This window comes from Hemitrygon akajei, chromosome 2 (genome assembly GCF_048418815.1).
Source record: "Hemitrygon akajei chromosome 2, sHemAka1.3, whole genome shotgun sequence".
Lineage (NCBI taxonomy): Eukaryota > Metazoa > Chordata > Chondrichthyes > Myliobatiformes > Dasyatidae > Hemitrygon > Hemitrygon akajei.
The window spans coordinates 38202213-38215030 of record NC_133125.1 but is presented as its reverse complement, the minus strand read 5'-3'; the positions used below and the strand labels follow the sequence as shown (position 1 = coordinate 38215030).

Genomic DNA, 12818 nt, shown 5'->3' with positions numbered 1-12818 from the left:
AACAGACTCCATTCATATTCACAGGAGAAAGAGAACATGCTGAGACAATAATTTCCTGGGAAAGCTAAAACCTAATGAGAATTAATTCTGTCCATTTCATTCAGCCAACCAACCCCTTTGTCGGCAACAGCATCCTGATAGAAAAGAAGCCAAGGCCTCTTAATAGGATTTCCATATGATTTCCAACACCTGCTAAAAAGTTATTTGTTTATATTCAGAGAGCGCTACTTGATTCAGACATCTGCTTGTCGTGCAGATATATCTTAGGAAGCAATCTAGAAAGCAGTTTTGTTGCCATGGTAATGTGGATTTTCATTCTGCCCTTTAATGCACACTAAAGTACAACATTTCCACCCTTGGACTGAAGAGGGAAAATATACTATCTGTAGGATTATTGATCAGTTTCATTCACTCCAACATTTAACATACAGAACGCTGCTTAATTGTTACTGCTCTGTCGAGTGACATTATTAAATTGGACAAATACATCTCTGTAGTCTGTGGTGGATTTAAGCCTCTAATATTTTCACTTATTCTACCAACAACTCAGTTACAAGACTTTCAGTGGTTTCAAACAATTAAAGCACCCACACTGGCTTAGCAGAATGTGTACTGGTAAAACTTCAACGGCATAAGAAAATAGTTTAAATAAAGGCTAATACCAAAAAATATCAACTTTACAAAAAACTATGAAAATCTACGACCAAAGAGCCATCAATAAAACAATGCTTTTTCTACTAATGCCAATTTGATTACTTCACTAAGAGCATTCCTGTGAAGCTACAAGTAACTAAAAAGCCATAAATCAAAGGCTGTAGCATATGCAAAATGGATGAACTACATCCATGTTCAATGTCGTCATATGCCAAATAGTCAACGCTAACAACATTTCAGTCAGATTATAATCTCAAACGGCCTGTGCTCTGGAAGAGGCAACTTCTAATCTCAGAAAAATGGAGATACTAAAATACAGATGAAGACAGTTTCCTATGTTGTGAATACCGAAAAAGAGGTGAACAATAAATTTAAAACTTTTAACACATCTTTGCAAATATCAGCACCAAAATGCCACTTGAGTCTAACAGTCTCATATTAATCTCAATGCTTTGATTATCTCAGCCATGGTCAGAATCCACTTTATTCCCGAGCTTATGGGAAATCGTAACCAACTCTATGTGCAATTCCCAGTAGTACATCATTCAAACTGTCATGAGAATAGCACCAATTAAGACAGTTACAGAACTTTTGAGTTTTTTATTGCTATCATTACTGCAAAACCAGGCTACTGTAACCACACACACACACACATACACACAATGCTGAATGAACTCAGCAAGTGAGGTAGCTTTTTGGAGGAGAATACACAGCTGACTTTTCAGGCCGAGACCCACTATCAAGATCAGAAAGGAAGAGGCAGAAACCAGAATAAGATGGTAAGGTAGGGAGGGAGAAGAGTACTAGCTAGCAGGTGATAGATGAGGCTAGGTGAGGGGGAAAGTCGGTAGGTGGGAGATGGTAGGTGCATGAGGTAAAGGTCTTATGGAGGTATCCAATAGGAGTGAACAATGGACCATGGAAGGAAGGATGAGTGGAACCAGAGGGAGGTTATGGGCAGGTGAAGGGAAGAGAAAGGGTGAGAAGGTAATCTGAATGATGAATGGAAAACTAAAGAAGGACAGAGGAAGCGAAGTATTTACTGGAAGTTAAAGATGTTCGTGCCATCAGATTAGAGGTTACCCAGACACAATATGAGGTGCTGGGCCACCAACCTAAGTTTGGTCTCATCATTGCAGTGCAGAAAGCCGTGGACAGATATGTCAGAATAGGAATGGACCCACTCGGATATCCTTCATGGCATGATAAGACTCAACTATCATCTGCCAGCTTGTTTTCCCTCTCCTTCCCCCACCTTCTTATTCTAGCTTTGCCCCCTTCCTTTCTTGTCCTGGTAAAGGGTCTTGGCCCAAAACGTCAACTGCTTATTCTTCTCTATAGATTATGCCTGACTTGCTGAGTTCCTCAGGCAGTTTGTGTGTGCTGCTCAAGATTTCTACCGTCTGCAGAATCTCTTATGTTTATTGTTATAATCATTCTATTCCATCCTTTCCATGATGGAAATACTATTCAGAAACAGGAAAAGTGAGGATTAGAGTCAAACAGAAATTTTTGTAATATCTTGAACAGTTATTGATGCTTTGCATAAATTAAGAGAAACAAAATTGGGAAAGCATTCCACAGCAGCACACAGAATCCCAGATTAACCAGCAGGAGTGGTTCAACTCTCAAACTACTGACCCAAACAAACCATCAGTTTATTCCTACCCTCAATCCTCTCCCCTCCCCTCCACATGGCAGAGCCTGCAGCTCCACATTGGCCTTATCAATCCTGAATTCAGAATCCCTCTAAACCATGGTAGGAATGATGTTAGTTAGATGGAAGTTAAAGTCTGTCCCGAGCCTTATAGGCTCATCATGTCAGTGCTTATGCCAGTTTCCATGGCGTGAAGCGACTGAGAGTATGGGACTCCTCCACCCCCACCCTAGATATGATGTTAGTCTATCACGAGGTTAATCCACAGCATTTTGCCGGTACCCACTTTCAGCTGGGTGGACTGGAGCAATGTGTGGTTAAGTGCCTTGCTCAAGGACACAACACGCTGCCTTGGCTGGGGCTCGAACTCACGACCTTCAGATCACTAGTCCAATGCCTTAACCACTTGGCCACGCGCCACACATATTCCTCAATGATGAGGGACCACTAAATGTTACATTTATAAAGCATATGTCTTCAAGATTGGGGTTGCTCTGTAAAAAGGTAAAGGCAGAATTTTCAGAAATAATTGTTCAATATTTTAAATTCTAGAGTACAAACAGTGATAAAGGAACAACAGTACAGTATCTGCCTTATTCTTAGAGCAAAGTGTTGTGTATTTATTTAAATATTTAAACCACTACCAAAAAAAATCGAAAAACTACGCTCCCTCATCATGCAGTTTGTGCAAATTAATGTAATTACATGAAATGTAGAGAATCACCCATTGCAGTCCTACCCAAAAGCCACAAATAAAAACACCTAAATTAAAAAAAAGTCATCCCAGTTTGTTACAAAAAGTTGATTAATTTTATTTAAAACAAAAACTGATCAGTACTATACAAAATATACTTGTTCATAATATATCCTACACTAATTGTTACCAACATATCCTTTACACATTAGTGACTTTCAAAAGAGCTATAAAAATTTCAGGCATCATTAATTTAGATTTGCACTGGAATTTTCTTTGACAGCCAGCCAAAAATTGCTTATTATTTAGAACACTAGTAATGCCTGCTTGCACATTAGCAGAGAAGAAAAAAGGGAAAAATGCAAAAGGCAATTTATGTCACGCTCATTACCTGTTAAAGAGCATTATCTTGCATGAATAAATTATATTATACAAGGACACAGTGTACAGCTGTTGGGAATTGTCACATTCTGGTTGTTAGACATCAGTATTAGTCATATGGTACAAAAATCATAAAAAGCCTCTCCTTCACTGAATCACTTAAGAAATGTTCAATCAATAAAATAAGAGACTAACAGCTATTTTGTGCATTGCTGAAAATATTTAGCGAAACTAGCAAGCTATTGCATTCTGAAATGCTGACAACAATGTCTTCATTCCTTGGAACGTAGAAGATGGAGAGGAGATTTGATAGAGGTATACAAAATTATGATGGGTATAGATGGGTATAAAAGTAAGCAGGCAATCTCCACTGAGATTGGGTGGGACAACAACTAGACATCATGGGTTAAGGGTGAAAAGTGTAAAGTTTAAGGGGAGCCTGAACAGGTACATGAACTGTAGGGGTATGGATGGCTATGGTCCCAGTGCAGGTCAATGGGAGTATGCAGTTTAAATGGTTTGACATGGACTAGATGGACCGAAGGGCCTGTTTCTGTGCCGTACTTTTGTATGATTAACAAACTTTTCATCCTAAAATACATTATTCTGACGAGTTGCTAAACTTCTAGTACTAAAACATTTTCTCTTTAGCCACAATGCAATTTTGTTCTCTCTCACAGCAAAGTATACCAGTTTGTTCCCTACTCACTGTCACCCTTTTGTTCAAAAATGCTTAAATTGTGTAACCAAATGACTTATTTCCTTCATGACAGTAAGTTTTGGTATCTATGGACAGGAAAGGAGTGGAGGGTTATGGGCTGAGTGCGGGTAGGTGGGACTAGGTGAGATTAAGAGTTCGGCACGGACTAGGAGGGCCGAAATGGCCTGTTTCCGTGCTGTGATTGTTATATGGTTATAGCAGTTCTCCACTCAAAAAAAACCATTTAAATAAAGCGACTGAACAGAACCTGCAACATCAATGCATGAATGACTGCAAGTGCCCATCTGTATATGCCACAGTCACATCTGGTGAATACCTGCTCCAGGTTAATTAAAAGGTCCTTCCACAGTGAGGGATCTGGCAGCGAAACAATGCTCACAACTTTCAGGAATGATTGTGATATTGCCCATCTCCCAATTGTAGGTGAGAAGGCCCTGATTGTAGGTTGTTTGGCCTGGATGCTTACTTCTAAAAGTCCATCATCACAATGGCTGTTGGTTATCACCCAAACTGATCCTATCACTTCAATCAGTAGGCGGGGGGGGGGGGGGCACATAAAATTACTTACACTTCATACATAGTATTTGGCCCAATAAAGTCCTTCTTCATGTATACAAGATACAAGGTCTGGAAATTCCATTGTAACAATACTGTATTAAGTTTGGTTGCAGTATCATTTGCACAGCCTTGCATGAAGGTAATGCAGTATTCTTTAACAAGCAGTGTACAGAGGGACTTCTAGGCCTTTGTGTAATTACTTTATCTAGACCTAGTGCATCTGAGCTTTAAAGTTAGTGAAAATTTTTTTTAAAAGGCTATAGTCAGGGCATTATATTATTAATGTCTTGAACGTGAAGGGTCATAAAATATCAGATCAATTTCCAGTAGCCCTCTGGAAAGTGCATACAACGGAGATGTCTATCAGTACTGGGTCATGATGGTTAGAACAATCTCAATGGCCCACTGACAAGCGCATCATTAGTGTGACGGTTGGGGTACCTGCTAGTCAAGCAGGAGACAGGGCTTCTGTTTCTCGACAGGAAAGACTAACTTGTTCATGGAACCCTGGTGAGTGGGGAAAAATTGAGAGTTCAGGGTAGAAGTTACAGCAAGGAGAAGAATGCAACTGTAAAGATTTAAGCAGCAACCAATTTATTGTTTTAAACTCAATTTATAAGACAGAACATGGTCAAAAGCTACATTTACACAAATTGCTAATTAAAGGTATATTAGTTTAAAGGTATATTAGTTTCAGACTAGATGCTACATTTTTTTCTGTCCAACAGTCTTCCACTTCCATTAAAATCACTAATGAGATTAATTAAAAAGTCATTTACTTGTGAAGCAAGCATGAAGCAATTTTGATTTATTACAAATTAAAACAAACACAAGCACTGAAGAATATTTTGCATTAAAATGTGATCTAAATGCTCTGTAAAGAAAATGTATGTATCAAATACTTATCAGAAAAGCTCAAATTTCCAAAAGAACATTACATTTTTTACTATAATTTATTTCAGTACTTCAGCTCGATTGCCAGTTTCAAAACCTGCCTTTTAATCGTATATACACACTGAAGATCTTGGTTCTTACAAAATCAAATTCAAACCATCTGGGCCTGGGCAAATAAGTAGTAAGCACTCCAATACATCAGATGTTAAGAAAAGTTCCAATTCCATCAAACTGTCTGCTTTCTTTTTAACCACAAAGTAATAATCTACCAGGAGGCAAAAATGTATCTTGCATATATAAATCACTCTCTTAATGAGATAGGACATGTAGGATGGCTTGACACAGCAAATATTTTTCCATTCTTTGCACTGGATGGTACAAAACAGACAGTCCACTCACATGAAGCAAGCACCCAGGTGTAAGCCAAGCAGAAGTAGGACACACAATGGCAGAAGTATTGAAGTTAAAAACTTGTACATGTTAACAACAGTTTAATCAGCTGCCATCGCCTACCTCTATATGGAGCAGCAAGATATCACATCAAATTTAATAGATTCACAGGGAACTGCTCACTGTTTACCAAAGACCTAAACACTTGGATATTATGACCAATGCTAGTTGTAATTACAAACAAGGGGAAATATATTTCTGCTCTGAGCCAGAAGTTGCTTCAAACACTACAGGTAGAACGCACATTGTATACTTTGGCTGCAATGTTAAACAGAGAACTGTCCACCAGCCAAGGTGAATTTAAAACAAGACCATGTATAAGAGCTGGGCATGAAATTGTCCTATGCATTCAAAATATCTTCCCTTCACTGAATAGCTCCAAAAAGTAGATTAACTAGTCATTTACCTCGGCTGCTGTTTGTGAAATATTCCTTTATAAGAACTGACTTTTACATTTGCTTATATTATAATAATTCATTCATTTCAAAACAAAATCACAGAGGTTGTTCTAAGCTCTGTGACTTTCTGAACATGGTGTAAAAGGTGCTCTGTAAATGTAAGCTCTTATTTCCTTAGCAAATATTGCACATTCAGGTGACAAATCTCATGTTTAATTACTTTTTGTCAAATACCCATAGGAGGGTCACACAGTGCAGCAGCCAGAGGAGCCACTGCCTCACAGCACCAGATACCCAGGTTCAATCCTGACCTTGGGTGCTGTCTGGGTGTGGGTGCAGTTTTTGTTTCCCCGCTGATCAAATGGATTTCTGCCAAGTACGACAGTTTCCTCCCGCATCCCAACAACATGCATGCTGGCCATTCTAAAAGAGCCCTCGCGTGAAAGTGAATGGTAAAATACAAGGAGATTCACCAAGTGTGTGGTGAGAACTTTAAAAAAAAATGGGACTGCTGTAGAATTAGTGTAAATAGGATATCTGTCAGTGCAGACCCAGTGCGATGAAGGGCCTATTTCAGTACTGTATTGCCCTATGACTTTTTTTAAAAAGTAAAATGTATTTGAAATGCACTGTCTCTATAAAATGCTTTTGGTGATTAATCCACACAATGAGGTAGGCAGTATTATGTTAGAAACTGCTGCTGTGTATTGTCCCTACCACCAATAAAAACAATATAACAAAACACAGGAATACATTTCCAGGCTGTCAGGTTTTCCTCATTTCCAAGGTCAATCAAAAAACTGCAAGAAAATGTACTTATTTCTCATTAACCCACCAACATGGACTCACAGTATGCTGGTAAACTAAAAATGAAAAGGCTGGTGTTCCAAGATAATGGGTTTCCCATTGATTTCCCATTGGAGCCTCAGCTCTAAAATGAAAGCATGTTTAGACACAGATCTAAAGTTATCGTTGGCAATATGACAACCAAAGTATTCTTGTACCACAGCAATATCAGAAAATATATGGGACTATAAATAAAAGTCAAAAGGGCAAAAACAAGAAGCTGTCCAAAGACTGAATTTTTATCCCCTTGTAAAAAAAATTGTTGAAACCTACCTTTACTGAGTCTCTGTCTGTTCTCATAGGAAGCCACATCATTAAATAAATGAACGAGGTTGCAATCAAGAATAGAGCAGGAAAAGTGGGAAGTGGGGAATGGGGTGGGAGGGAAAAAACAAGCACCTGTTATCATGATTGTCAGCTTATCTAATCACCAGATGTGTTGTTTCCCAGTAAGTACAGTTTCACATCCTTTCACTTGCACATTTACAGCTTGGGATTCAAGTTCGAAATTCGTATCAGGTGATATCTGCAGTCTTTACCCCCCTGCCTCCCAAACCTCCCAAGATATGTATTACTTTACATTGGCAACAAACAAAATATAAATGATATAGTAATATAACAGTTATTATGACAGGGTAGACAGAACTACTTTGTATACAATGGTACTTGTACTTTTGCCAATTGTATATTGTTCGGCAGTGTTGTTTCTTTGCTTAACAAGAACTCTCAAAACGAAAACAAAGGTGAAATTTCATTCTTGATGATTTCATTAAATTTGTGATCTTCAAGGCTGAAGAACAAATTAACCATGTTGTTTCATGATCTATCTGGCTCCTGCTTGCAAGAATGAAGCAGGAAATTAATCCATTGGAAAAAGAAGTAGAAGCTATTACTAATCCTCTTAAAGAAGGTAGCTGAATACATTATCAGACTCCACACAGAGAGATTGACTAATCAATGATAATGTACCATGGATAAATTTATCTCACCCATGGATTAATGAAGAAAGCAGGTGGATAACTATTCAAGCAGTTCTACAATTTAGCATATTTCCTTATTGCAAAATCATCCTTATTTATATTGGAGTGGTCCCTTAAAAATAAATATAACCTTTCAAGGAGCATAAAATGACTATACAAAGAGGCAGGGGAAAGAGATGGAGGTAAGTTCATAAGGCACTAATGGCAAACCGAGATTTAAGTGTCACTTTAGGGACCCAATTAGCTTCACCACTGGCAACACTCACCATCAATGAGGAAGCTGATGCCTTTACAGTAATAAGAGACTGTTGACATTGCAGATTTATTTATAATTATTCACCAAATCTAAAGCAAGAGGATGCTGTAATTTGGCAAATTCAGTCAATTGTTGAATGAGAAACAAAGTTACAGTCTAAAAGACACCCAACTATTATTTCCTATGTCAAAAACATGTACACATTAAACAACAGACAGCATTATAAAGGAATCATTCAGTTCACTATTCTCCTTTGCTTACAAATGTGTATGAGGAAAAATATTTCAGTTACAACACTGCCTCTCAATTTATCCAGTAGGGGTTCCAGATTATTTAATGCAAACAATTTAAGGTATTTTATTCTTGGTTAATTCCAAGTGGGTGAATATACATCAATCCTGCTTGTTTGGCATTAAAAAAAAATTCAGACTTAGCAAGCTAAAGCCAAGCTATAAAAAAACTACCCTGAACAATGCAATAGCTCTCTAGTTGGGATGACTTTGGAGTACAGTACTGATCGTTAAACTGCGCTGTAGACAAAGCAACATTCAACCTCTGACACACAACAAACTACAACATTTTGTCTCAACTTCATACTTCATCAAATGGCCTAAAATTTAACGAAAAATGTTTAACATTACTTCAGAGAAGTGATTTTAATATCACAAATTTTAAAGGAGAAATGGGAAAGCAAGAAGGTAAAGAATCACTGTTAAAATTAAAAATTACAAAACATATTAAGAGTATTATGAGATACAAAACCAAGATAATTTGATGGAGCCAAGAAACAAGTTAGCAGTAATTTAGCTGAAGAGTTAAAAGGCCGGAAAGCTAAATAGCCTACTCCCGTTACTATGTTACTAAAGAAAGAAGAGATTAACAATCAAATTCCCATTTTGAAATTATATTCTACTTCAACTCCAGTTTCAAACATTGTGTTACCTCTTTGATGGTCTGTTTCATGGTGTTTCTTCTCATCCTTCATAGCGTTTGATAATGCCAGTAGTCCAGCACTGCTTCCAACAGACGGGATTCCTGGAGGCTGCAATCCAGATGGGTGCGGAGTAAGGGGAACTGGAAGTGCATGACCATGCGATAAATGCTGAGCTTGCAGTTGCTGCTGCTGCTGTGAAAAAAATAAAGTTGCATGAAATGTGTGTGGGGAAAAAAAATAGAAAACGTGCATAGAGCATTTACTGGGAAAAACATTCTTCAAAAAAAATTATCACCCACTCTTTTACAGCTAATAATTTATGGGAAATATAGGCTCTATTCATGAAAAGATGAAGGTGGGAGGGTAGGGGGTTTTGTATCATCCTATCAAATTTAAGAGTAGAAGTATTTTCTACCCCAGCAGTTAGTAATTCATTAACTCGGCTGTCAGGTGGAACTACCAGCAGCATAGCGCTCTAATTGAGGACACTTGGGGATATTTCATGACTAGAAAAGAGTAAGAATACTCTTAACAGGGAAATCAGGAGCGCAGAGAGGGTATGAGATGGATCTGGCAGGTAAGGTTAAGGAAAATCCCAAGATGTTCTATAGCTGTACAAGGTGTTAAAGGGTTTCTATGGAGAGAGCAGGTCCCTTAGGGCACCTACATCCTGAGATGCAGAAGGCTCAAGACAGTTACAAGCAGCATAGCAGTGTAGCTTTTGGTGCAACAGTATTACAAAGCAGGTGTTTTGGGTTCAATACTGCTGTCCATCTGTCTGCTCACTCCATGGGTTTTCTTCAGGTGCTCCAGTTTCCTTCCACATTCTGTAGACATGTGGATTAGTGAGTTAATTAGTCATGGGTGGGATTTTTAAACAAATACTTCTTCCCAGTGCCTACTGAGGAGAAAATCATGGTTATTCAAGAGATAAGGGAAATACATTGGAGAAGTTTTGGAGGATATTTTCAGGCCTTCTAGCACATTAAGGTGAATAAATTGCCAGAGCCTGACCGACAGCATCTTCAGACTTTGTGGAGGCCAGAGAATAAATTGCGGAGGTCCTTGCAGAGATACTGTTTTTGCTTCATCAGTACCCAACAGTGAAGTTCCTAAAGTTTGAAAGGTTGCCAACGCTCTGTTGCTTAAGGGTAGCAACGACAAGACTAAGTAACTGCAAGCCAGTCGGCCTAACATCAGTAACAGAATACTGAGTTGCTGGAGGGACCAGGATTTACCAGAATTTGGATACACAGAGCCTGATTAGGTGGAGTCAGCATGGCATTGTGCATGTTTCAGAGACTTTTGAAAGGTAAGCAAAAACATAAATGAGGGTAGGGCATTGGAAGCTGTCCATTGGGATTTGGCAAGGTATTTGAAAAGACCCCACATGATAGACTGGGTTGGAAGGTTAGTCCCATAGAATTCAGGGAATGCGAGTTAGACTGATTCACAATTGGCCTGGAAGTGGAGGGTGTAGTTGAAATTGGTTTCTTTGAGGCTGGTGACAAATGATGTGCTGCAGGAGCCAGTTTTGAGACCCTTGTTATTAGTTATTTATACAAATGATTTGGATGTGAATACACAAGGCTTGGTCAGTAAGCTTGTGGATGACATGAAATTGGATGTTGATGATAGTGAAGAAGGCTATCGGAGATTACAAAGGAATCGTGATCAGTTACAGAAATGCGCCAAAAGAGTGGTAAATGGATTTCAATAAAGATGTGTGAGGTGATCCATTTTGGAAAGATGGTGAGGTCACATTTGGAGTACCATGTTTAGTTCTGTGTTACAGGAAAAATGTGATTCACTCAGAAAGACTGCAAGAAAGATTTAAGAGTATGTTGCTAGGACCAGGTGACTTGAGTTATAGGGACAATTTGTCCAGGCTAGGTCTTATTCCTTGGAGAAAGAGGGTTAACCTTGTAGAAGTGTTTAAAACTCTGACAGAATATTTTAAGTTAAAGATACAGCACAGTAACAGGCCCTTCTAGCCCAACAAGCCCAGACCCACACCACCCAATGTGACCAATTAACCTTTGGAATGATCACCCAGAGGAAACCCACACAGTCACAGGGAGAATGTATAATTCCTAAAGACAGTGGCAGAATTGAACCCAGGATGCTGGCGCTGTAATCGCATTACACCAGCTGCTGTGGATAGTAACAATCTTTTCCCCAGGGTAGGGGAGTCCAAAACTAGGAGACGTACAGTAGGTTCAGGGTGAGAGTGGAAAGGGAACCCGAGAGGCAACATTTTCCATGCATGAGCAAGAACTACCAGAATAAATGGTCAAGGTGCAATGGAAAGAGGGGGGAGGGGGGAGAATAGGGCAATCAAAAATGAGCAAATGAGATATTAGCAATTGGTTGGTAAAATCCAGAGGTGAACTGGGGCAAAACATGGACTCCAGTTGGACAGATAAGCCATGAAGAAGCTTTGTTGTGGGCTTGAATGAGCATTTCTGCACCACAAGATGCACTTCCTCAGCTATCAACTCCATCAGGTTTTGTGCCCTGGAAATCCAAATATCAACTCTTAAATGTAATTAAGCCTCCCAATGTACAGCAATTTGCCTACATTAGTGACTTGCCCCATTTAAATACTAACTTACACAGCAAATTGAGGATGTGCTTCATGATTTTAAACTCTGAGACCAACTTAATTATCAAGATCCAAGTGAATATACATACAGTTAATATTTATATGAACTTGCTGCATGTTCTTTACAGCAACAATGTTTAACAATTCATCTGCCACTTTAAATAGTTTCTTTCTAAAATGTATAATTGTAACCAAAAGAAACAAATGTTCGTTTTTGTACAGAACTGTTTGCAACTGTTTAAAAATTCCTTAAAACTTCAAATCTTGGCAAGCATGGACTAGGGCTCTAGGCATTTACTTTCCCAGCACAACATTCCGTAGTTTTTTTTCAATCTAATTGTTTCATGCACAGATTGCTAGTGGAATGGGTTGGATTGTAATTCAGGCACCAGTTCGAAATTGTGGGAAAAAATGAACAACTAACAGATACAAAATTTAAAAATGCACAAGCATTTGTAGAGCATAGTGTAGCCCATTAACAGAGAATAAATTTAACTACTTCCATGAACACTGAATAGTCCTTAAATACCAAGAAATTTAAGTTGTTTTACATGAAACAGCAGCGCATTACTGCAGGAAGCTACATTAAGACTCATTAAATTGGTCTTCTGCCACTCTGCAAACAAGACATCTACTAAAAATAACTGACAATAAAAAAGCACCACCTCAGTATTAAGTGCTTAGCAAGGGTTAACATGTGAAAAAAATGAATTAAATAAGGCAGAAAGGAGCCTGACTGCAGTGACTATTTAAAGCCCTTAGAGCGTCCTTAGCAGTACTTCAACAAATT

General features: G+C 38.5%; 1 protein-coding gene across 10 annotated transcripts in view; it reads right to left on the bottom strand.

The window, feature by feature from the left end:
* Window positions 1-12818, bottom strand: part of LOC140740894 (transducin-like enhancer protein 4) — a 150119-nt gene that overhangs the window by 48862 nt on the left and 88439 nt on the right. For 6 of the 10 annotated variants that reach the window (XM_073070510.1, XM_073070538.1, XM_073070520.1 and 3 more), the window contains 2 exons: window positions 9432-9615; window positions 7527-7543 (listed from right to left, as the gene is read on the bottom strand). In XM_073070510.1, the coding sequence (XP_072926611.1) occupies window positions 7527-7543; window positions 9432-9615 (201 nt within the window). The remainder of the gene's footprint in view (window positions 1-7526; window positions 7544-9431; window positions 9616-12818) is intronic. The other 4 variants (XM_073070546.1, XM_073070530.1, XM_073070559.1 and 1 more) reach the window with 1 other exon arrangement.